The sequence below is a fragment of the Sminthopsis crassicaudata genome, chromosome 3 (assembly GCF_048593235.1).
Source record: "Sminthopsis crassicaudata isolate SCR6 chromosome 3, ASM4859323v1, whole genome shotgun sequence".
Classification (NCBI taxonomy): Eukaryota; Metazoa; Chordata; class Mammalia; order Dasyuromorphia; family Dasyuridae; genus Sminthopsis; species Sminthopsis crassicaudata.
In genome coordinates, this window is record NC_133619.1 from 78503973 (window position 1) to 78529729 (window position 25757).

The window sequence follows — 25757 nt, forward strand, 5'->3', positions numbered from 1 at the left end:
AGAATGAAATTACAATATGAGTTAAACAATATGTAGAAGATGTAGCATTAAAGAGTATATACTTAGTCCCAAATTAATTATAGGTGTCCAGACTAAAAAGAGCACAATCCAAACGAATTTAATCCTAATCTCCAAACTAACTTCACCTCCTGACTTTTCCATTTCTTTTAATGTTAATACTTTATGGCTTATAATACAATATCATATTTTAATAAGTATTTCACATTTGATTGTTACAATTATTATATCCAATTTACAGATGAGGAAACTGAGTCTTTGAAAGACTGTATGACTTATTCAAATAGTATGGAGATTATTAATGAGAAAGCCAAGAGTCACAACTCCAACTCTCTGACTCCAAGATCAGAATATCCTATACTATATAGAAGATATGAAAACAAAAACAAAAAAGCCATGAACTTGGGATTCTAAAAGAAGATTATTCATTGAAATAAGGAACTCAAGAAGGGGCATAGGAGGAAGAGCAATAATGAATTTCATTTTAGATATGATGAGTTTTGGAAAACAATGATACACCAAATCATGTAACATAGCATATATTAAGAGTAGAAACATCTAGAAAGAAGTGTCAATTTCAACTTAGGAAGGCTGTTAGTTCTAGAAATTCTGATTTAGGTCCCATTTGTCTAGAAGTGATTGCCATCCTATGAAAGTTGATGACACTTCTGAAAAATTGGGAACAAAGACAGAAAAACAAAAAATCAAAGAGGGGAGGACAAAGCCAAAATGGCTGAGAAAACCCAGAAGAAGTTGCCTGAGTTCTCCCCAGTTTCCCTTAGAAATAATGTTAAATAAAGTGTCTAAAGGGATTTTGGAAAGAAAGAACACTCAAAAAGATGAAGTGAAACAATTTTCTAGGCTAAGTTAACTTAGAAGGGCTCAGGAAAGGCTATCTCACTTGGGTAAAAGAGGAGTGAAACTCAGTGCAGGAGTAGATTAGACAAGAAAGCAGGAAGCTCTTTGCTATAGCACAGATCAGCAACTGAGGGCCCTCAATCCTGCCTCCACAAACAACTCCTTTAAAAGAGAATTAGGATAAATGGAAAAGGAGGTATAAAAGCTAACTGAAGAAAATAATTCCTTAAAAATTAGAATTGGGGAAATAGAAGCTAATGTGACATCAAGAATCAGTCAAACAAACCCAAAAGGATAAAAAATAGAAGAAAATGTAGAATACCTCATTGAAAAAACACCTGACCTGTAAAACAGATCTAGTTGATATAATTTACGAATTATTGGACTACATAAAGACCATCATCCAAAATGAAAAATAGCTGGACAGAATCTTTCAAGAAATTTCAAGGAAAATTGCTCTGATATCCTAGAAGCAGAGGGTAAAATAGTCATTGAAAGAATATACCAATCACTTCCTGAAAGCTATTCCAAAATGATTTTTGTAATCAAATTCCAGAAACATCAGGTCACGGAGAAACAAACGCAAGTAGCCAGAAAAAAAAATCAAGAACTTGACCATAAAGAAAGCCATAATTAGAGGGAGAAGGAACAAAGGCAGTCACCCAAAAATATGCAAAAGGAATTAAGTGAGTAAGAAAGAAAAGGGAAAAAAAAGCAATCTAAGACAATGCAGTATCATGGAGACCAAGAAAGGCGGGAGATTGAAGAAGGGACAGGTCAACAGTTTTTAAAATGCTTCAGGTAGGTTAAGAAAAATGAGTAAGTTAACAGCAATCACATGAGATAATTAGAAAGTCACTGATGGCCTTTGAGAATATAATTTCAGCAGTGATAAGGATGCAAGTCAGATTACATGGAATTATTAAATCAAAGGTAGTTGAGGAAATAGGGAAAGGTGGGTATAAACTGAATATTTTAGAAATCTGAAACTAATCAGAAAGAGAAATAGCACAGTAAATTGAGAGGAATTAGGTTAAGACAAAGATTTATTCAGAACATGAAAGATCTTATATGTTTTAAAACGTAGAAGCAACTGCTTGACAGGTAGAGAAAAATGATATACAGAGAAAGGATGATTTAGGAGAATTAAGATCTGGAGGGGGCAGAAAGCAATAGGATCAAGTGGGTGGGTTATAGGTTAACTGGATATTGTGCCTAAAATGATACAGAATAGATCATTTTTGTAATTTGCAGCAGTTATTCACCTCTTACAACAACAACAACAAAAACACATCTGGTTCTCAGATCCTTTGTGAAAAATTTTACTTTACTAAGATGGGCTGAGAATTTTTTCTCAAGTTTTGTTTAGAATAATGAATTGATAGTTACTTATGAAGCATAAGAGATGATCATTAATGACATTTTAATCACAACACAAATATAACCAAGTGACTTCTCCTAAGAGGAATCTATAAAGGTACCAGATTCTGAGTGATTTTTACAAATGAACAACTCCTTTACTGTATTAGGTCACCATCTATTAAATCATGCTCTTCAGGCAATTGATGATATGTAAAGGAAGATTTTGTATATAAAATTTAGTCTTTTATCATTATTGGTCAATGTTTTGAATTTTTTGAAAGAAATAATAAAATTGCAATGTCTCCCACCTTTCCCATATTCTTACTCTATATTGTCCACCACACATGGTTCATTTGATCTTCTCCTGGCTGTTCCATGTATAAGGTACTCCATCTTTTGGCTCTAGGTTGTTGCCCAGATTCTGCTCCCTCCAAAATTCTTCCTACAATCCCTGCCTTTCATCCCAGTTAGAATTCGAATTTTTTTATACAAAGCTTTTTCAAATTCCTTTTAATCTAGTACCTTTATTATATTAATTATTTCTTATTTAGCCTGAATATAGCTTGTTGTATATATTCATTTGAATGTTGTCTTCCACATTTAACAGTAAACTCCTTAAGGAGAGGGAATTATCTTTAACCTCATTTTGTATCCTAAGTGCTTAGCCTGGAACATAGATGCTTAATAAATGTCTATTAATGAATAATGCTTTCACTCTCTCCATTTGAATGAGGTCCAGGCTACATATACTATAAGTCTGACTAATGAGTAGTCACTTATATGTTATAAAAAAGAAAGAATTCTAAATCTCAAATAGAGACTCTATGGTTAACATTTTAAATTCATAATGATTGTCTTTTCTATGAGTCATTTAAAATATTCCTAGCATATTTGTTATAAGACATTTGTGAGATAAAAAAACTCCTTTTCATAATATAATGAAATCAATTAGCTTATTAAAATTATCAATTAATGTGGCTATAAAATATAAAGTTATTTGGGGAATGAGGGCTCATCAAAACCCCACTTTAGTCCTTTTCATGCCAACTCTACAATAAGACACAGCACATATCCATACAGCATTAATGCGTATAGGGGAAAATTCATAATTGATATACAGATGCACTTTAGGGTACTCCTATTCAAGAATGTTCTCCATTCAAGAAATGGACTGATGACAGAAAACCAGGAGCACTTCTGACTACACATCAGTTTTCTTTTACTGATTGCTAGACAAGTGCGGCAAAGCTTCATTTTGGCACATTTTATTAATGTGCATCATTCTGGGGCCAATGAAGAACCCTAAGAGGATCTGCTGTTTCCTCCATCTTTTATGTTCTGAGATATTCCAAAAGAGTTTATAGAGCAGGAATTCTTTTTTAAATTTTACATCCCTTTGCAAATAATGTCTAAGTTCCTTTCTTAAAAAATGTTTTAAATGCATAAAATAAAATAAAGAGTATTATAAAGGAAACCAATTACATTGTTATAATTATTTAAAAAAAAAAAAAAACACAACAAGGAACCCAGGTCAAGAGTAAAAAGGTTCCAAGAAATGAGGAACAAGTTTAAACTGCTGTATGATACAATGCATGTTACATTTCTCTTCATCCTGTCTTTGTCTTTTAAATACTGTCCTTTCTTACTGCTCTATGTACTGGAGTCATGACCAGGAAGTAAGGAAGCAATTTATATAGCCTTAATTCCTGTAAAAATCGGTGATTTTTTCAGAACGTAATTACAAGAAGTTTAAAAGTTCAGCACATTTGTAATCAATATTTTGCTAGATGTAGTGTCAGTGGGTTTTTTTCCCCTAACTAAATGGGTTTCTCACTATTTTCCACCAAAGTTAAATGTGCTTCAGAGAATCATCAAGAGAACATTCACAATTCAATTCATGGCTAAAAGAATCTCCTGTATGTATGTCATGGCAGCTCAAATTTCATTTGATCTTATATTATGAAGGAAGACTTCTACTTTTTTTAGGCATTTGCATGATTATACAGGAGAAAGGAATTTTATATTATTTAATTATTGTTTTCTTCCTTATTTGTAATGTTTGTATTCATATTTTCTCTGCTACTCTCTGTGTCTCTGTCTCTGTGTGTGTGTGAGTGTGAGTGTGTGTATGTGTCAAATTCCTAAATTTTCCTATTCAAATAATGAATCAAGCTTATTTGTTAGCTCTGTGCTTCTTCAGATAAGAAAATAAGCAGCACTGGAATCAGGACATAAGGATCTCATTAAATAGCAAAACTAGCATGTTTTGTCTTATTAAAATATCATATATATATCTCTTTGGTCAACGTTTTGTTTTAGGAGTGGCTAAAAATAATGGGACAAATAGTAACAAAGGTTGAAATAAAAGACTTCCTTGACAAAAACAAATTTATGCAAGCTTCTGACTTCTTCATTACTACTACATGCACACATTTGTTATTAAGTCATTCAGTCTTAGCCAACTCTTTGTGACCATCATATGGGATTTTCTTTTTTAAAGATTACTGTAGTGGTTTTCCATTTTCTTCTCTAGTAGATCAAGGCAAACAGAAGTAAAATGACTTGCTCAAAGTAACACATCTAGTGAGTGCCTAGAGCCACATTTGAACTCAGCACTTCCTGACTCTATACCCAATGTTTTATTCACTGAATCACCTAGTTGCCTCCATACCCAAACTTAAGAATCAAGAAACAATTTTCATATATTGCTGATTTTAGGAGGAACTATTAAAGATACATCACTTCAATCATATTGGCAACTTTGTACCATTATAACAGTAAACAGTGAATGAAATTATTTCAAAGTATTTATATTAATTCCATGTTAATACAGTAATTACAATTTTCAAACATTTTATGCTACTTTCAACTGTTCAAAAAGTTAACTGCTGGCTACAAAGAAGATGATGTAAGCAATTTCAATAGACTGTCATTGATAAACTGATGCAAAGTATAATTAGTTATAGAAGAGAAAAAACTACTTGTTTCAGTTACTAGAGTTACGATGTCTTATTAAATGTAAACAAATTTATCCTTCAATGAAATTATAATCTTATCAACTTGGAAGTTTCCCCATAAGTACAAAGCATATTCTGTCTATGTTTTTCTCCCTTAAAGTAAGTCTTGCACTTGTCTCCCACAGATGATGTACTCATACTCTTGTCCTCCCTTAAGATCTTTTTATATTCCACAGGTACAGGTGCTCTGTTCCATTTGCTTTCCATTAGCTTTAAACTAAAGATATGTCTAATCTTTCAGTAGATAAAATCTTTACTAATACAAAAACATCTTAAAGGACTATTAGTTGAATTCCTGTGCAATACAGAATATCTTGCAATGTACTTTACAGATAACATTTCATCAAAAATATCTGCATCAAAAGGCATTTATATATTAAGTTGTACTTTTTGGAAGTACAAAAGCAATAAAGGGATACTGCTTTCTTTTATTTCTGTTATGCATATGAACAGTATGATTTGATATGTTATCTAATTCTTAATAATTATAACATGTTTGTTCTGTGATGCCCAACTGATGAATGACTGAACTGTGGAAGGAAATAATTTGCAAATGTTTCTAAGATCTTGCATTTGTTTTGGCAGTCCTGGATATCCCATCGACTATGAAATCTTGATGTGGGGTGGAGTTATACTGTCCTCTGTGCCTATTTTATTATGATAGCTCATAATATTTGGCAGCTAATTCAATGTTTAAATAACTTTGACATAATAATTCTCCAAGTTTGAAACTCAGAATGCATCTTATCTAACGCCTACAAAAACTGGCCAAAAGAGATCATCAAGTAAATTCCCTGGTGTACTTAGCCTCAAAATAGAAATTGATTTGAATAATTTTTCTCTCAAATGACTACAAGCTCTATGAAGGCAAATAGTATGTTTTATCTAAACTTGATATCTTATCATGGGCATAGCACTGCACTCTGAATAGAATTAAGTGATTAAATGGATGTGTGCTGCTGTTAATTTCAGTACTGTATCCTGTTTAAAACAATTTGACATGTTCAGTCTCAATTGAGTCTTATCAGTCTTTTCCAACACTTTATATATCAAATTCATGAAAGTGTATGCCATTTTTTTTTTTAGTTTATTTGACATGAATGAAGAAGTCAGGGGTTTGAATAAATTTGTTCTTGAAAAGGCAGTCTTTTATTTCAACCTTTGTCACTATGGAAATTTTGTCCCATTATTTTGGCCACCCCCAAAGCAAGACATTGAATAAAGAGATATGCATGATATTTTAATAAGATAAAACACACTGGTTTAGTTATTTAATGAGGTCCTTATATCCTGATTCCAGAGAAAGATTTGCTAATTTCTCTTCTCTGAAGAAGAAAACATACACCCAGAGCCAACAAACTAGCTGAATCATTACTTGAGAAGGAAAATCTAGAATTTTGCAATTTAGAAATGATTTTGGACAATAACAATAATGATGTTGATGATGCTAGCTGGCATTTAGTGCTTGAAAATTTCATATACGATATCATTAAAATATGATTTTATTCTTCAAGAACACAATATTTCAGGGATCTGTGATTTGATTATCTGGGGTACTTTCTCCATTGTTAGGAATTCTCATGTCTTAGCATTTGGTCTTTTGAGAGCTAATGAAGCCAAAATTTCATCACCCTTCAGCCAACCAACTAGGTAATGAACCTCTTTGGGCCTAGCCAGTTGCATAGGCAATCTATTATATGATAAAAATGAAAAACTTAATGATTAGATGATGCTTATTTTAATATTACATCTGTATACATATCTATAGCCTCCTAAGAAAATGATGGGCTCTGTACTCACAGCAAGTACTGTAGCAAATTCCATACCTGGCTGGCTGTATTTATAACTTTCCAGGAATACTAATTGGTTATATGGAAAAAATATGGAAAAAGATAAAAATGAGTTTTCCATTTTTATCTTTTTCCTAAACAGGACAAGAATCCCAACCATTCTAAGAAAACCAGATTTGGATAGTTTCAAAAGATGGTATGATCTTCCTTTTAATTTCTTCCACTGTCTGGCCTATGGTAATTAATGTCTACTCAATACGGTGCTCAATCTTCTACCTCCCCGGGGACAGCACTTTCAATTAAACCTTTTATTTCATCTAAAAACGCCTGTTCTCATTGACCACTGCACTTTTTAATCCGTGAATTTATGATAATCTAATGCACATCTCCCTCCCTGGAAGAACGGCCTTATGCATCCCTATTGTTCTTGTGCCAAAAGAGAAGCTTAAAAAAAAATTAGCTCCTGCTGAAAGCAGGAAGGAAATAGTATTTGTTTAACCTAGCAAGAGGCCTTTCACTACCTGCCTAGTGCCCTTGACCAGTACACTTTCATGGCCTCTCAATGTGATGGCTGCCCCTTGCCTGGCTGTTCACTTCTGATAAGAGATGCCAACTCCCTTGAGTGCTATTGAAAGCTGAAAGCAAGAGGCATTGGGCTTGGGAGCATTCTATTTTCAAAGGCCTGTGAAGGAAGTAAGACATTTACATGCTGTCGCTATTCTTTTCTGCAAGAAACCCAACAGGTTAAAGAGCAAAATCTGAATCGCTATCTGACAGAAAGGCTCTCAGTGTGAAAGTAAGCTACTTGGTTGTTTATAGTTTTTGCCACCACTTTTCTCCTAAGTAGATCTTAGATGTCTTTGTCTAGGCGGAATTGAGGGGACATGCAAATACTGGTTTATGTTATTAAGTTAGCCACTATGACAAATTACACAGTTTGTTCCATCACACTCAATAACACAAAGGAAGGACAGGCTCATTTCAGTGCCATGTAGTAATGTTCCATCATTATATTATAGGAAATAAAAATCACTGTTATGTAGATCCACCAACTTGATATGCTCAACAGCTTTTGTTTGTGTTTGATTTCCTTTTGTGCCTACATTGTACATAAAATTATCAAGTTAATAATTATACTGCAAGCACATGCCAAGGGTCTAACACATCTATTTTGAAGAGGTTGATGTGATTAATTGTTTTTACAGAAAGCTACAGAATCTAGATGTTAAGGAGTTTTGTGGAGAAGTAATCATTTGCTGAAGATTCTATTTTAAAAGTCCCCTTTTACTCTGTTACAACCTGGCCCCAACCTATCTTTCTGTATAACAGGTCAGGAGTGATTCATTCATTGCATTTGTGATCACAGTACTCAATATATTATCAGACACACAGTAGGTACAGAATAAGTACTTGTTAATTGACTGACTAATTATAACTCTTACTTATGATCTTATGATCCTGGCAAATTAGTCTTTTACCCATTCTTTACAAACAGCACTTCATCTCCATCTCCATAAATTTCCATTGGCTATGCCCCATTTCTTTTCGCTTCTACTTCCTCTTCCTCACTTCCTTCAAGATACCATCAACAGCACTAACTTCTACATCAGTAGTGTTGGACTGAAATATAATTGTATCCTTGAAGATTCTTACTGACTTAAAAAGCACAAATTAACATTATCTTTGTAGATTTTAGTCTGTTAAAATTTCCTAATTATATTTTAATATGCTTCAGGTTATACTCCAGTGAACAGTGAATTTGACACCTTTATCCTACAAGGAACAACTCATACATCACTTTCTGCACAACTCAATTTGCAATACTGACTTCTGCATAAAACGTTTCTTGATTATTAATTTTTCTTGCTTTTATTCTCCCTATCTAACTTGTATTTATTTTGTCTATGTTTACTTTGAAAGTACATCTGTATGAAACATTTCTAGATTATCAATTATCCTTGCTTTACTTCTCCCTATTTATCTTGTATTTATTTTCTTTATATTGATTTTGCATGTACATTTTAGATATCCAGAATCGCCCAATAAAATGTTAATTCATTGAGAATAGAGATTTTCTTGTACTTGTATCCCTAGTTCCTATACAAAGTTTTCATCACAAAGTTGGAAAAACAATTTATATCAAGAAGGTATCTGAAGAAATATAAGGACTACTGGGAATAAGTATGAGAAAAAGAACTAAGATAGAGATCAATGAAGCAATTTTGTCATCTAAGTATATTACAGACTAGCTAGGGAGGAAAACTGAAAGAATTTGGAAAACATCATAAGCCTGCAAAACTCATGATATACTAGTGTTGAAAGAGTTAAATTACCCAGATATCCTCTGGAAAGATCTCTAGCAAATGCAGAGCAGTTGATAACCTTCTGACCCATCTTACTGAAAATTCTAACCCTTAAAAGGTAGAGGAAAGTGGAATTTATTTATTTATTTTTTGAAAGTATAATTTATAACAACATATTCATAGCAGCACTTTTTGTGGTAGCTAAGAATTGGTAACAAAATAGAAACCCACAGATGAGGAACAGCTAAACAAATTGTGATACATCAATAAAACAGAATATTATTGCACCATAAAAATGATGAATATGAATAATTCAGAAAATATGGAAAGACTTATATGAACTGACATGAGTGAAATGAAGAGAACCAAATACTATATAAAGTGACTATAACAATATAAATATGAAGAACAATGAAATGAAACTGAAGACAAAATAAGGATAACAACAACAAAAACTATTAAAAAAAGAACAACAGAGTGAATATAGGATATTCCATAGGCAATCAATGTGTCAACTGAATTTGGCATACTGTTTTGTTTTTGTTTTTTAATTTTTGTTGTGATAGGAGCCTCATTGAAGGGGGAATAGAAAGGGAGTATATTCAGAAATGAATGTGACTAAGAGAAAAAGACAACTAAAATTAAACAACAACAAAGTGGTGAAACCAATAAAAGGAAATTTTATAGTAGATCTGATTCTTGTTAACAGAGAGGTACAAGATACTGGGGTGAAAATGAAGGGAAAATAAAAAGAAATTATGATTTCTGTATAAGATCTTTGATATAGCAAAAGGAAAAAAAAACTGCATATAATCTGATATATAATTTAGATTTTGGGAAAATGACCTCAAGGGATTTAATTGGCAGAACAAGATTCGGTGGAATTAAATTCTACAGTGTAAGTTAGCTAAAGAAAACACAAGGGTAAAGAATTCCAAAGAGGAAGAAAAATAGAAGTTGTATAAATAACAAATATATATGGATATAGAACTTAATAAGTAACTTATATTTTTAAAAGGTTTGTAGAGAGTATAGAACAACTGGGTAGTACAATGGCGAGAGCATTGACTCAAACCTAGAGTCAGGAAGTCTTTCACCTTTGTGAATTCAAATGTAACCTCAGACACTAGCTGTGTGACCTGGGCAAATCACTTACCCTAGTTTGCTTCATTTTCTTCATTTGTAAAATGAACTAAAGAAAGAAATGGCAAACCACTTGAGTATTTTTGCCAACAAAACCCCAGATATGGTCACAAAGGATGCTCTTAAAGAGCATGCATTCTTTCTTTTCTTAATTTTTAAAAATTTTCAATAGTATTTTATTTTTCTAAATTCCATGTAAAGATAGTTTTCAGTATTCATTTTTTTAAGACTTTATGTTTCAAATTTTTCTATCTCAAGGCCTTCTCAAGACAACTAGCAATCTGATATAAGTTAAATATGTACAATTCTTTTAAATATATTTTCATATTTGTTATGTGGGTGCAAAAAAAGAAAAACAGACCAAAAGAGAAAAAAACATGAGAAAACAAACAGAAAAGGTGAAAATACTATATCCCGATCCATATTAGTGTTCATAGTTTTCTCTTTGGATATGGATTCTATTTTCCATTCCAAGTCTATTGGAATTTCCTTTAACCACTGTAATGTTGAGAAGAGCCAAGTCTATCACAGTTGATTATATAACCTTTTTGATACTGTGTACAATGTTCTCTTGGTTCTGCTCACTTCACTCAGCATCAGTTCATGTCCCTCCAGGTTTTTCTGAAATCAGCATACTTATCATTTCTTACTCGATTGCATTTATATACCATAACTTAAATCAATCGTTCCACAACTAATGGACATCCATTCAATTTCTTGCCATTACAAAAAGGGTTACTACAAACATTTTTGCACATGTGGGACTTTCCCCCTCGTTTATGATCTTTTTGGGATATAGACCCAGTAGTGAGACTATTGGATCAATATTTCACAACTCCACCAACAATTTTTCCCATATCCCCTTCAAAATTTATTATTAGTTTTAAGAAACATGTTTTCTAATTTAAGGTAACATATTATATATAGAAGTTTTCACCTACAAATCATGTAGAATAGTCCTTGGTCATAAGGTACAATGGCAAAACAGATGGCAATCACTTTCTTTAGTATCATTTCCACTGATAACCCATAGCAATTTCTGATATTGAATCATTTAACAATGTCAAGATCTTTAATGGCAAGAAATAAATCAGAATGTTAAAAGATAGGTTTGGAGGTTCTCCTATCCCTAGGTGTCTTGAGGATCCTGAGCTGTCTCTATTGTGATTGGAGGGGAAGTGATATTATTAAATTGGGCTAAGGTGGTAGCTAATTTTAAAAAATTAAATTTCACTTAATTTTTGATCGTATTCTCTCGCTCTCTCTTCCCTGTCTTTTATCCATTGAGAAAGTTTTAAAAAGGAAACAACCAAACAATGCTTTAAAATATGTATACTCATTCAAAACAACTCCCACTTTAATTATGTCCAAGAAAAGGAAGAAAAAAAAGTTTCAGTCTTGCCTCTGAGTCTATCATGTCTCTATCTGGAAGTGGATGACATATTTCATCATAAAGTCCTCTGGAATTGTGTTTCATCACTGTGTTGATGGGAGTTATTGAGTCTTCCAAAGTGGATCATCTTTATAATATTGTATAAATTCTGATCCTGCTCACTTCATCCAAATTATCACTCCATACAAGTCTTCTCAGTTTTGTCTGAAAGCATCCTCTTTATAATTTCTTACAACACAATAGTATTCCATCACATTTATATATTTGTTCGACCATTCCCCAACTGATGGGCATTCCCTCAGTTTCTAATTCTTTGACTCAGTTTCCAATTTGTTGGTTGGCTTGGATACAAAATACTTTTCTTTCTTATTATTTTTATTATTGTTATTATAGTTTTTATTTACAAAACACATGCATAGGTAATTTCTCAGTATTGACCACTGCAAAATCTTATGTTCCAAATTTCCTCTCCTTCCCCCCATCCCCTCCCCTAGCAGGCAGGTAATCCAATTCATGTTAAATTTGTTAAAGTATACCTTAAATCCAACATATGTATACATATTTATACAGTTATCTTGCTGCACAAGAAAAATTGGTTCTAGAAAGAAAGAAAAAAAACTGAGAAGAAAAACAAAAATGCAAGCAAACAGTAACAGAAAGAGTGAAAATGCTATACTGTGGTCCATACTCATTTCTCATAGTCCTCTCTCTGGGTGTAGATGACTCTCTTCATTACTGGACAATTGGAACTGGTTTGAATCATCTCATTGTTAAAGAGAGCCACATCGATCAGAACTGATCATCATATAATCTTGTTGTTGCAGTGTATGATGATCTCCTGGTCCTGCTCATTTCACTCAGCATCAGTTTATGTAAGTCTCCCCCGGCCTCTCTGAAATCATCCTGGTGGTCATTTCTTACAGAACAATAATATTCCATAACATTCATATACTACAATTTATTCAGCCACTCTCCAATTGATGGGCATCCATTCAGTTTCCAGTTTCTGGCCATTACAAAAAGTGATGGCACAAACCAAAATATTTTTCTTTCATAAACATCTCTCTCTCATTTTAAGATGAATGACCAGAAAGAAGTAGCTACTTTGTAGACAATTCTCAGCAGCATGTACATTTTGTACATGGTGATACCTATATTGAGAAGGCAGGGGTGGGGGCAAAGAAGCTTAGAGCCACATTTCCAACTGGTAAACATGACTCTTCTAGTTGCGATGCTATTAAAAATATACAGAATTAATTAAAGAATGACTAAGGGATAAAAATCCTCCATATAACTCAGTAAGTGGCACTAAAACCATAATTGAACATGTCTTATCTTAGAAGAATCTGACATCATGTACAGATTTAAAGGAAATTGAAATATCACAGTATTAAATGATCTCAGTTCTTTTTACTATTTGCAAGTTTTTCTTTTAAAGGAAGAAGATGGGGGAGAAAGATCTGAGACTGCACAGGGGATCCAGGCAAATGAAGAAAAGCATAAGAATTGATAACTGAGAGCTGGGCAGTTAAAAATGAATTCTGTGGTAGTAACACTTTACTGCTTGTATTAAATAATGGCCAAATCTTGGGGAAAAAAAAACACACCTCTTAACCCATTCTGCATTTTATTATTTGTGACAAGTTTAGCGAAAGGGTGCTCAACTAACTCTGCATTATGCATCCTATGCTCTATGCACTCATTAAAAATAACGAGAACATATTTAAAAGCCATTACCCATAGAATCTATGGGGACACGGCATGGGAGGAGTTAAGTGGCAACAGATTGCTATTTAAGTGGCTACCCTTATTTCATCAACCTGAAGGAAAAAAGAAATGATCTTCAAGCTGATTTCTTTTAATGATAAAGATCACACATTTTTCCCTCTGCAAAACAGGCAGATGAAACATGATCAAGCCTCTAAGTAGATTTTCAAAATGAAATGGGCCATAGTGGCAGCTTCCCATGTGCTGTATTTACTTTGATAACAGCTGGAAAAGCCAGCCACAATCAGTTAAGCCAGTTATTTTTCCTAATCTTTAAACATCCTTTAGAAAATGAACACATTTCCTTATCTTACACCAAATGCACCTTTACAAATGCACTGATCACAGGCCAGCCTGTAGTCTAGAGGTAATTAAGCAAATCAAGGTCATCCCTTGAGTTTTGTAACCAACTCCTTATCCAGCTGCTCCATGTCAACAGCTGGCATGAATTACTGGTAACATTTGGCTAACTGGATAATAAGGAGGATATAGTCTGTGGTTGGTCATGATGCCACTTTTATGATCTGCTTAAATACATAAATTCACAAAATCTTCTATTTCTTAGCACTCTAGGAACCCAAATAATGACACTAACCATGAACAAAGTTTGCATCTTACTGTATAAAAGTGGATCTAATCTTAGGAATCTGGGGCATTATCTTAAAAAAAAAAAACACAGACAACATGATTTTACTCAAATTGTCTGAAATACTGCAAAAGTGTTTACATCTCCCTAAACTATCTAGTCATGGCTACCAAAACAAGTCTGATAATCATCAGGATCTTTTGTAACATTATCGATGCTTGACAAGGCCATGAGTTTATGGGTATGGGTACCTATCCCACCAAAAATTCATAGGCTCTTGAAACTGTTTTAAAGAAACAAGAAATGCCATCATTTTAATTGGTAAGTCTCTCAAATTCCAGGAGTTCTTAATCTGGCAATCTATGATAAACTTTTAGGAGTCTATGACCTTACTTGTTTATAATAAGGTTTGAAAATAATATTTTAATATAATTGATTGCCTTTGTCATTCTATGTATTTTATTTTATGGAATGAAAAATCTTTTTCTCCGAAGATGTCCTATGCTCCATCAGATTGCCAGAGATGTATCCATCACACACAACTACGCACACACACATTCTCTCTGTCTCTGTCTCTGTCTCTCTCTCTTTCTGTCTCTCTCTCTCAATCTCTGTCTCTCTCTGTCTCGGTCTCTGTCTCTCTGTCTCTCTGTCTCTGTCTCTGTCTCTCTCTCTCTCTCTGTCTCTCTCTCTCTCTTTCACACACACACACACACACACACACACACACACACACACACACACCCCTCTCCCTCTGCTTTAACTTGGACTATGGACATTTCATTACAGTATCATTGCTGGGCATTTTAGTAGAATTAGAGAGAGCCTGAATTCTATGCAAGGTCTTTTAAGAACCTGGGGTCACTCTCACACTACAGAGATGATTCCTATAAAGGTAACACAGTTGTAATCAGAAGCCATAATATCTAGTAATATAGTAAGAACTTCTTTCACCTCTTTCAATAAGGCAGAACATGTATCAATTATAAAAATAAGGTGTGTTGACTGAAACACCATTTCCTTCCAAGTTTAAGTATTTCTAAGAGACTGAAGAAATAAGATAACATTATGAACTTATATTCTATTACTTGGCTATTAAAAATTAATAGCACATTGTCATAGAACTCTTCACTTTTCTTCAGGGGTTGCAGCAGTCACAAAGCACTTTGTAGACATTATATCATTTGATCTGCTAGGCAGGCATTGGGAATGTTAACAATTTCATTTTACAAAGAAAATTTAAGCTCTGAGAGTTTTTTGTGGGTTTCCCAAAGATCTCAAGGTCACAAAACTAGCAAGGGTAAAAGTCCACCCTTGATTCTAATAACAGAATCATTCCATTAGTAAATAATATGTTGTTCCTCACTCCTGTCTCCAAGCTACTGGATAAACCATCCCCTGTGCTTGGAAGATATTTCCCCCTCTCCTCCTACTCAAAGAATCCCTAAGCCATCCTCAAGTGCTTCCTCCTACTGGAAGCTGATCCTGACCACCCCAATTGCTACTTTACTCCTTCCAGAAATTACTTTGCAGACTTTAAAATTCAGTTTTCTATATACATGTAGTTTCTCTTCTGTAAAAAGTAAGTTCCTTGAGGGCAGGGAGGGACTTTCCTAAATGCCCAGAACAAACTGTGTCTATACTTCAAATCAAGCTGAGTCAAGTCAACATTTATTAAACATTAGTAAGACCTAGACACTTTGCTAAACAATGTTACTATGCAAACACAGACAAAAAGAAATATAATCCCTATTGTCAAGGAATTTCCTTTCCAATGGAGGAAGAAAATGAATGTAAAAAGAATAGAGAAATTAGGTACCCTCATGGCTACTGGGTAGTGAAGTCTAGAATCAGGAGAGGGGCCAGGAAGGAGTTATTTAGGAAGCACCTTAAAATGCTTTCAATGAATAAGTGAAGTCAAATAAATATTTTTGATGATTAAGACAATGAACCAAAAAGGTTAAGTTTCTCAAAGTTTCCATTTGACAAATTAAAAAAAAAGACCTTATATAATATCTAGTAAGTAATTTATTTTATATTTGTCTTGTTTTTAATCTACTTTTTTAAAGTAAATAGGTAGACATTAGCACTCACTGAAGAATGATATGTTCCCCAAGTGCTTTAAAATTCTTGGCCTAGTCAATGTTCTCTTGGAAGTAGGGTCCATTGCAAAGACAGCATATTTAAGGATAACTATTTTAAGGAAGCCATTTTATATTCATTTATTCAATGATTATTATGCAAGAAACATTTATCTTATGGAAGTAGAAAAGGAAGATGAGAGTCAAGGAGTATTTGAGTAGGCAAAAATGGAAAGACTACAGGAAAAAAAAATATTGCCAATCAAATCTTTAGAGACTTTCCACTGGGTCTCCCTATGGCAAGTGTGTGAATCTACAAGGTATGAGCTTGCATATGGCAAATTTTGAGCACAATCAAATTGAGTGTGGAAATTTCAAAGCACAATTGAGTTGTGCCTTCAAAAAGTCAAGTACAATTGAGTTTGCCTAAATAAATCAGGTGTAATTGAGTTGTGTAACTCAATTGTACTCAGCACTGGCTCCTTGCCAAAAAAGGGGGCAACTCGCCAAAAGAGGCACAACTCAATTGTGCCTGAAATTTTCACAGAATATTTTCCACATCAAAATGGAAGTGCACTCAGAAAAACAAAGCAGTCATTCAAAAATTTAATCCTAACTTTGACTGAATTCAACTGAAATTGGAATAGCTATGATAATCCACCTAGCATGACTTATCTAATAAAACTGACATTATTTGCAGCATCATTTCTATTCTATAAAGTTTCTGGTACCAGAACTTGAAAAAATTTTCAATGTCTTCAAATCTAAAAATATTAAATAGCATATATTCTTTTGCAATCAATTTTACCTTGTCTTACAAGAGGTTAGGAGATTTAGGAGAATGAGAGCAACTTTGGTTCAAATCCTAGACCACATACTGTCTGTGTGATGAGGGATCTTTCTTATGGTCTCTTATCCTGAGTTGCCCATAAGGCAACAAAGGAAAATAATATGAATTTCTGACTTCAGAGTGTTGAATGTCGGAAGTGTTTTGCAATTTCAAAATATTATTGTTATTTTTAGTATATGACCACTATTTGACTTACCTGTCTAAATGTTTTCACAGTGATTACCTTAACATGATTTAACTTGATATATTATATAGTCATTGGGGATATTTTGAACTACTCGAATAAATATTAATTGTTGTTAGAGATCTCTGTCTTCATGGGAAGTTAGGTATGAAAATCATAGATCCTGAAAGGGTTTTAAAGATCAGCTGATCCAATCACTTCATTTTTCCAAGAAGGGAAGTACAATTTCTAATCCAACATGATACAGCTTTTGAATAGCAAATAGAGATTCAGACTTAAATCTTGGACTAACTTTGGTGCTCTTTCAGTGATCATAGAGGCACTAGGGAGCCACACCATAATTTATTGCATGGGATCACAGTGATAGGTAGAGAAATGAGATGACATAGTCATATGAAATCATATCTCAATAATGCTGAACTGCAAAAAGCCAGAATACTTTTTCTCTGCCATTGCCATGCCAATATTGGTGACTCCAGATAACTGCCTTTGTACCTGTACCCAAGGAAATCTTTAGAGTCTTCTAAGGGTCAGAGTTGGGCATGAGCAATGCTGGGAGCCCCTAAAGCAGCAAAGCAATTACTGCATCTCAGTTCAGTTCATTCCTCTTCACTATTAAAATGTTTCTTTAAAAGAATTCTCACATCCACGTCACATATACATACATGCATCATCCATCTTCCTAAGTGTATTATAAGCCAATGTGTTAAAAGATGAGTTAATTTTTAATTAAATTAAGAAATTAAGAAAAAAATTAAGATTTTTTAATAAGAAATTAAGAAAAAATTAAGAAAAATTAAGAAAAAGAAAACAAGAGCTGTAGCTCTCTAAGAACTTACTCTAATTGGATTAAACAACACATGTAAGACAAGCTCAACTAGATGGCTAATAGAAAGTCCTCTTTCTCACTGAAGGATTGTAATTGGAGATGCTCACTCATTCAGGTTGTTATAGCAGCTATACCTCCTCCTCCCAAAAGATTTACACAGTTGGGACAGAAGAAGGGAAAGGACAATCCCTCCCTGCCAATCTAATGAACCCTAGGAGGCTCAAGGGATCAGGGAGAAGGAAATTATATATAAAGAGTTTACAATTTACAATATCCTATTCCAGGCACCAGTTTAGCAAGAATTCTAATAGACAAGGAAGGAGAACCAGAAAGTAAGAATGATAGCTGAAGGATCTGTGATTTCTTCATCTTGAAAATCTTTCTCCACTGATGCAGATGACAACCTGTCTGTCGCTTGTGGAGTTAACTGAGCTACACAGAGCTTGTGACTTTTTTAAGTGACCTAAGAATATTTTTGTTTATAAATGCCTTTTGCTTGCTTTGAAGAAAAGGAGCAGAAATATTGCCTCTAACATAGATTTGATGTACTTAATAATAAAGAGAATTTACTTAATTCATCTGGGAAGCCTGTAATATCTTCTAAGTCAGAATCTCTGTCATATTTGAGAAAACCTCAAAATACTAAGAAAAGGTGGCAATAAGTGTATTGACAATTCATCAGCTCATATAAAACATGTTATCTTGGTTTTAACTTGTATTCTTGTTCCTTTCTTCTAAATGGAGAAAATATTCACAAAACTTGCCCTTAATTTCTCTTATTCACCACCAAATAGAAAATATTCTGCATATCCTTCTTCAGTGTCCCTGGGAAACCATAAATCAGAGGTCAATGGCTAGTTGCATTTAAATAACTAGGAAAAATGAAATAATGAATTAGATAAAGAGGGTTCATTTAAATTCTTCCATGCCTTATTTTTCTGTGATTTATGACATTAAAAGATTTTGGCATCCATGATGTCTGCCAGGTCTCTCTTATGTTAACCACAAACAGACTGAATAAAAACATGAATGCTCCTGAGCTACCTAAGATTTGTGAGGGCAGTCCTCTGGCCCAAGAAAGCATGGCAGCTGCATCTGAATTCACAAAGCATTCTCCTTGTTAAGGAAGCCACCACCTGTGCATCTTTCTTTCAAAGCAAAAGCAATCTTCCTAAGTGAAGGTCAAATCAGCATGACAAATATGGTACCTCTTGGATCTCTATCACACCAGGCGGGAACAACTTGCTCACTTGAAATATAGTTAATCCGTCTTGCAGAGGCCAGAATTTAATAGCAGGCAAGCATGGCAGGGAGAAATTATAAATACATTTGAAATTTTTACGGCTCGTTTTACCCACCAGGGGTTGCTGTGATTTTTAGGATAATTTTAAATGAGACAGCAGGTTAGAAAATGAAACATTAGCAAAGAGGGGTTAACAAAGGGATGACAGGGGATCCTTCTCTACCCATCAAGAGAAAGCAACAGCCACACATAAAAAACACATAAATGTATGATTATATGCATAGATACATACATACCTTAATGTAATGAGAAATCATCTGTTTTTCCTCTTTAAATATTTCAAAAATCTCACATATTTAATCACTTAAATTTAAAGACAAAATATTTTGAATAATAAAATTAAAAGTAGGTAAGAGATCAAGAAACTAAAAAAAAGGGTAGAGATAAAAAGAGGAGGAAGGAGACAGATTGATTTGTGCCATTAGAAAGAAGTGAAAAAATTACAGGTATCAAAGAAAAAAAGAACTAGACATATCCTTCACAGACTAGACTACACCAAACCACTGATGAAATAGTAGAGTTTTTCCCTTCGAGTGGAGATCCAGACACATCAGTTCCACCTTACAATTCTATTAACTGACACTCTTTTCTTTCATTTCTACTACCCAAATGCTCTCTCTGAGCACAAAACACCACCAATCAGTTGCCAGAATATATGAAAATGAAAAGATTTTTAGACTCTGGGTAAGTCACTTTGAGTAAAAGGGTTAGTTGGGGACAGCTAATTTTTTAATTCATCTTAGTGTTTTGTCACACAATCTTCCTCTAATGAAAATAAGGCTTGTTAAATATGTTGTGTGGTCCTCAGGTTGAGTTAATATGAGGAGAATATCAAAGCAGGAAATGTACTAGCTCAACATACTTCAGTTTAGGTCCCGAGTCAGGAAAATGTCCAGGAAATGGAGGCTATGGCTGGGGAATGATGGAAGGTCACATCAGAGACACAGACCTACATTGGAACTTCCTGCATGACTGCTGACAGCTCTCTCCCTTGGTCACAGAAGTTAAGATTTTACAAGACTTAGTAATAACAAGGAAGTGAAGGATATTGAAATGTCAGAAAATATGCAACACGTAGGTTGCAGATGAGAATATTAAGCGTAAAACCAACAACAAGAAAAACTAAAAGCCAAAACAAACTGCTTTACAAAAAGCTGAGGACAGTGCCTCAAAGCAGGAAAACAATAAACACAATTTGTTTTCTTCAAAAGAGATAGGATGAGACAAAAGGAGGAAGTGCTGTCCTTCCTTCATCCTGCCAGACTCTCATTGGAAAGTCAAGTGTGCTCATCAATCATGATAAGAAAGAAGAGACCAAAGTAATACCTTTTCCCCCATCCCCATTCTTTTTAAAGAAAGCACAAAGATGTATCATATAGCACCCTATTCATTACTATAGCCTTTCAAATAAAACTGCACATCTACCACAACAAAATGTATTTCCTACTCAGAGCCATGCCAAAGATAACCTCTATTTAAAGTGCTGTTATGGTTCTCATACATTAGCACTTAGAAATTAGAAACAAGAATAAGATTCCATATTTCCACAAAGTTTCTAGGTTCTTAGTATCAAATGTTTGCGAAAAAGTCCTTGATTTTGTTATGTTTACAAAGAATATTCATCACAAAACATGATTAGATAGTTGTTGCTTTCCTGAATGACTAGGAATCAGATCTATTTCCTTTAGAGAAAAATTATAAAAAAAATTCACTATACATCCAAAATGTCTTTTTTACCCAAAGTCTCATATTTGCAAAATTAATTAATTTTAAATATTCCTTGCTGAGCTACACCTATGATGTTACTTCTAGGAAGGAAATACAATTCCATCAAAATTCAAATAATGGGAAAATTATATACATATGTATATGTCATGGATGTCAAATTTACATACCTAGGATACACACATGAATATGTCATAGAATCATGATGTTGGAAGGAATCTTACAGGAAATCTCTCCCTCTCATCCTTTCTACAGTACAATTGTTCAAGAGCTATGCAGTCCCAGTTTGAACATTTTCAGGTGTGGAGTATCACCTGATCTATTTGTTAGAAAATCAGAAAATTTTCTAAGTCAAAATCTGGTTACTGCTAAAAGCTAAACATTGGTCTTAGTTCTGGCATATAGAAAGTGAAAATTAAATCTCTTTCTTCTTGCATGTGATGAGTTTTCAAATATTAAAAGTCGGTGATCAAGTCTACCATTCTTTTATAATGGGCTGGACATTTTTAATATCATCAGATGACAATTTCTAGAAACCTACCTCATTATTATGTCACTGTTTATTTAGATAAAATTCTAGTTTACCAGAAATTCTTATAAACTTCAGTGAGTAGTTGGTCAATGTAGAATTAGAAGAGATTGTTTATGCAACTAAAGACTGCTTTAGTTCTTAAACTTGCCTCTCAAACTGTTGACTCAAAATGAGTTGTAGTCAGCTAAAAGTGTTAGGTATTTCCATAAAGTACTTTAAGGCTACTCCTTTAATTATGCAATTGATTATTTGGACCTTGAGGTGGGATTTTATCTTTAACCCTGTTAAATTTGGGGTTGATGGGTTTTGCCCATTGTTCTCATCTAGTGAAGTTTTTTGGTGTCATCCCATGCATTATTAACTAACTCTCTCACCTTTTCACCATCTGAAAATTTGTTAACAGGCCTCTTTTCTATTTAAATCTTTGATAAACCTCATTAATAAATAGACACAACTGTGACCAATGCCCTTCGTTATTTATTTTTTCTCTAATTGTCATGATAAAAACTATATTTTTTGTAATTATATTAATTTTATTTAACTTATTTTAATTAATTTAATTTAATTAGTATTTAATAATTAATAATTACAAAAATCTTATAACCTTAATCAGTGAGAATTCAGTGAAGCCTTTCAGATATTTAAATGTGTCAGAAGACTGAAGTATAAATATTACCAGTTCTCGAGGAAGGAAGCTTTCTTCTTGACGAGCAATGACAAGAGATGCAGTCTCTCCTTGTTTAGTGCTCCTTAGCATGGCTACAAGTTCTTCCTGAGTTCGACCAGTAATGTCTCTGCCATTCACCTAATAAATTGAAATCAGAGGAAGAGCAATTATTAAAATACCTGCTATCATCTAGATCAGAGGTATTTAACCTTTCATCTGTCTTATAGCTCTCTCTGGAAGTGTGATAAAGCCTAAGAACCCCATTTCAGAATAATGTATTTAAATGCATAAAGTAAAAGATATGAGATTATAAAAAAATAAATTACAATGAAGCACAATTATTATTAAAAAAAAAATTCACACCCCAGAGATCTGAAAAGGGCAAAGAGCCCTTTTCAGAAGTAATCTCTCCAACCCCTTCTTCTTCTAGAGAAAAAGCAGCAAAACACTGAGACACATCAGGCTTGTAGGTAGAGGCAAATAAAAAAATGAATCTACTAGAAACAGATTTTGCAAACTGCTTACATGATTACCATGCATTGGTATGAGATATGCCATTAAAGAAAACAAATCAAACTAACACTACCAAAGTATGGCCCTCCAACAGATTTTAAATGCCTCCCTGGCATTTTCTTATGCTATTATGATCAGTGAGCAGCCATGAACTACTATAACACTAGAAATGAATAGTCATTCTTTTCTAGAATGGATTTGTTATACATGCTGGCTGGTGGGTACCCTACTCAGGTGCTACTATTTTCATAAAATCTTAATTACTTCTCTTAGGAGGAGGCCACTTTACCTCCCCAATCTCTCATTCTTTTGACATCTTCTATTTGCTTGTATCATACTTCTGGGAATTTAAGTTATTTATATATGTGTGTCTGTACTAATACTTTACTAGACTATAAATTACTTGAGGGCAGGAATTGAGTAATTTTTTTTTTTACTTTTGTACCCTCAGCATTTAGCATGATGCTCTGCACATGTAAAAGGCTTAATAGATGTTTTCTTATCTGCATTAATAAATTTCATTAATAGACATTATTAAAGTTTTTTTCAATTTAGAGTCAATGGACTATCATTTGCTAATGGAGAAGCTAATCTGGCTTCTACCTCAGAATTGCTATGTAACCTCTAGTCTGATTTGTCATTATAGAGGAGCTCACCTGAACACCTTAATTTACCAAAGTTGGCCAGTGTTCAGCAAAAGGGGATTTTCTTTCTTAAAAGACACAATGACCCACCACAGATGACTAAGAAAAAAGCTTGACAGCATTCAGTGGTTTTATCCACAATCTCCAGCACACTTCCATTTCCAGTTTAGCCCAGGTAATGCTTGTTTATAGTTATAGATATCACTTTGGCACATATCAAGCTGAGGAGATAAGAATTTTTATTCTTTTTAGTTTATTCCTACTTGAAAGAAGCCAGATGATGCTTGAGCTAGGGATTTGGATCATGTGGCCTTGCAGTTGGTGATTCAGAGTGAACCTGAATTTTTGGTTTGGCTTCAGTTTGAGCTATTCTAATTTTAAGTTGACATTCATAGGACAGAAGAATATTGGAGAAGGGGAAAATGTTCTAGAACTATTTGTTCATACTATTTGGCTTTCAAAAATGGATTGACCAGTAGTTGCTTATTAATTTTTTCAAATTTTATTTTTGGATTTAAACTACTAGAAAATATTTTCAAAGCCAAAAGAAAAAGATTTCATTTCACTGAGGACAGTATTTCAAATTCTAACCTCCAAAATTCTGTCCCCTGACTGCAGACGGCCATCTTTCACAGCTGCTCCTTTGGGTAAAATATTTTTCACAAAAATTGGACCAGGACCATGTATTGAGGAATCTCTGGTAACCACAGTGAAACCAAGTCCTTCGGGACCTAAAGTAAAACATAGGGAAACAATAACAAAATAATAATAAGCTTCTACAAGGCAATGACCTTAGACTTAAAATTAAATGCTATAAAAGAGGGCTTCTTAAATATTTTTCACTTGGAACCCCTTTTTCCCAGAGAAACTTTTTATGTGAAAAGGGTATATGGCTATATAAAATAGGTATACAAATTAAAAATTTACTGATAATAAATCATAATTTCATTCAATTATGCAATCCCACATGGAATTGTGACCCAGAGTATAAGAAGCTTTGTTTAAAATATCATTACATCAAATAAACAAAGGAGAGTTCAGCTTGAAAATTCTGAATTATGGCCCCACAGGCATCACAAACTCATCATGTTCAAAATAGAACTCATTATGCTTTCCTCCAAACTAATATATATATACATATAATATACAATGTATATATAATACATACATATTATGAGTTATACATAACTCATTATGCTTTCCTAATATATATATATATTAGGAAAGCATAATGAGTTATGTATAACTCATAATATGTTTATATTGTATGTTATGTATAACTCATATATATATACTTATAAACACACACATTATATATATATATCTATATATATATATATAAAGAGTTATTTATTGTGCACATTTGCACTCACAGTGCATGTTTATGGTATTCACACTTATATACATATATGTATTTGTGTATAAACACAGATTGTGTGTATGGTATACATGTATATATAAATTGAAGAAGGTATCACTAAGTTAATCACTCAGATTCCAACCTCAATGCCATCCTTAATTCTTTATGCTTTATTTGTCCTCTGTATCCAAGCCACTTCCAGGTCTTTTAATTTCTATCTCTATGACATTTTCCCCCATATATTCCATTCTTTTCAATCAAATAACTTCTACCACAGGTTAGGGTCTTATCACCTTTCGCTGTGCTGCTATGATGATACCCCCTTCTTCCTATGTCTCTTTACTTTATTTCTACCCACTTCATTCCAACCTCCACACAGCTGCTGAAGTAATTTTCCTAAAACACTAATCTTATTATGTCACAATCAATGCCCTTCACTGCATCCCCTTACTCCAAACTCAATTGGCTCCCTATCACCTTTAGATTCAAAAATAATTTTTCTGATATTTAAAGTTTGTCTCAACCTGGTCCCTTCCTACATAGAATGCCATGTGTTCCTCTTTTATCCTATTTCTATAGTTTTGAATTATTTCAATCAACAAAACAATCAACATTTTTAAATTCTAAGGATGCAGTGTCAGAGGAAGAAAGGGAGTGTTTTAGAGAGATGTTGCAAAGGTAAAATCAAGAGGACTTGGTAACAGCTTGGATATTGGGGATAGTGAGGAATCTAGAATAACTCCTAGGATGTGAGCCTGAGGGACCGGGAAGATAGTACTGCCCTTCACAATAATTGGGAAGGTATAAACGGTGGAGAACTTAGGTAGAAAGA

The 25757-nt window shown here is 33.6% G+C and overlaps 1 protein-coding gene across 5 annotated transcripts in view; it reads right to left on the reverse strand.

Moving 5' to 3' along the window:
- Positions 1 to 25757, reverse strand: part of PARD3B (par-3 family cell polarity regulator beta) — a 1277739-nt gene that overhangs the window by 535886 nt on the left and 716096 nt on the right. For all 5 annotated transcript variants that reach the window (XM_074298957.1, XM_074298956.1, XM_074298955.1 and 2 more), the window contains 2 exons: positions 24157 to 24296; positions 22418 to 22546 (listed from right to left, as the gene is read on the reverse strand). In XM_074298957.1, coding sequence (XP_074155058.1) covers positions 22418 to 22546; positions 24157 to 24296 — 269 coding nt within the window. The remainder of the gene's footprint in view (positions 1 to 22417; positions 22547 to 24156; positions 24297 to 25757) is intronic.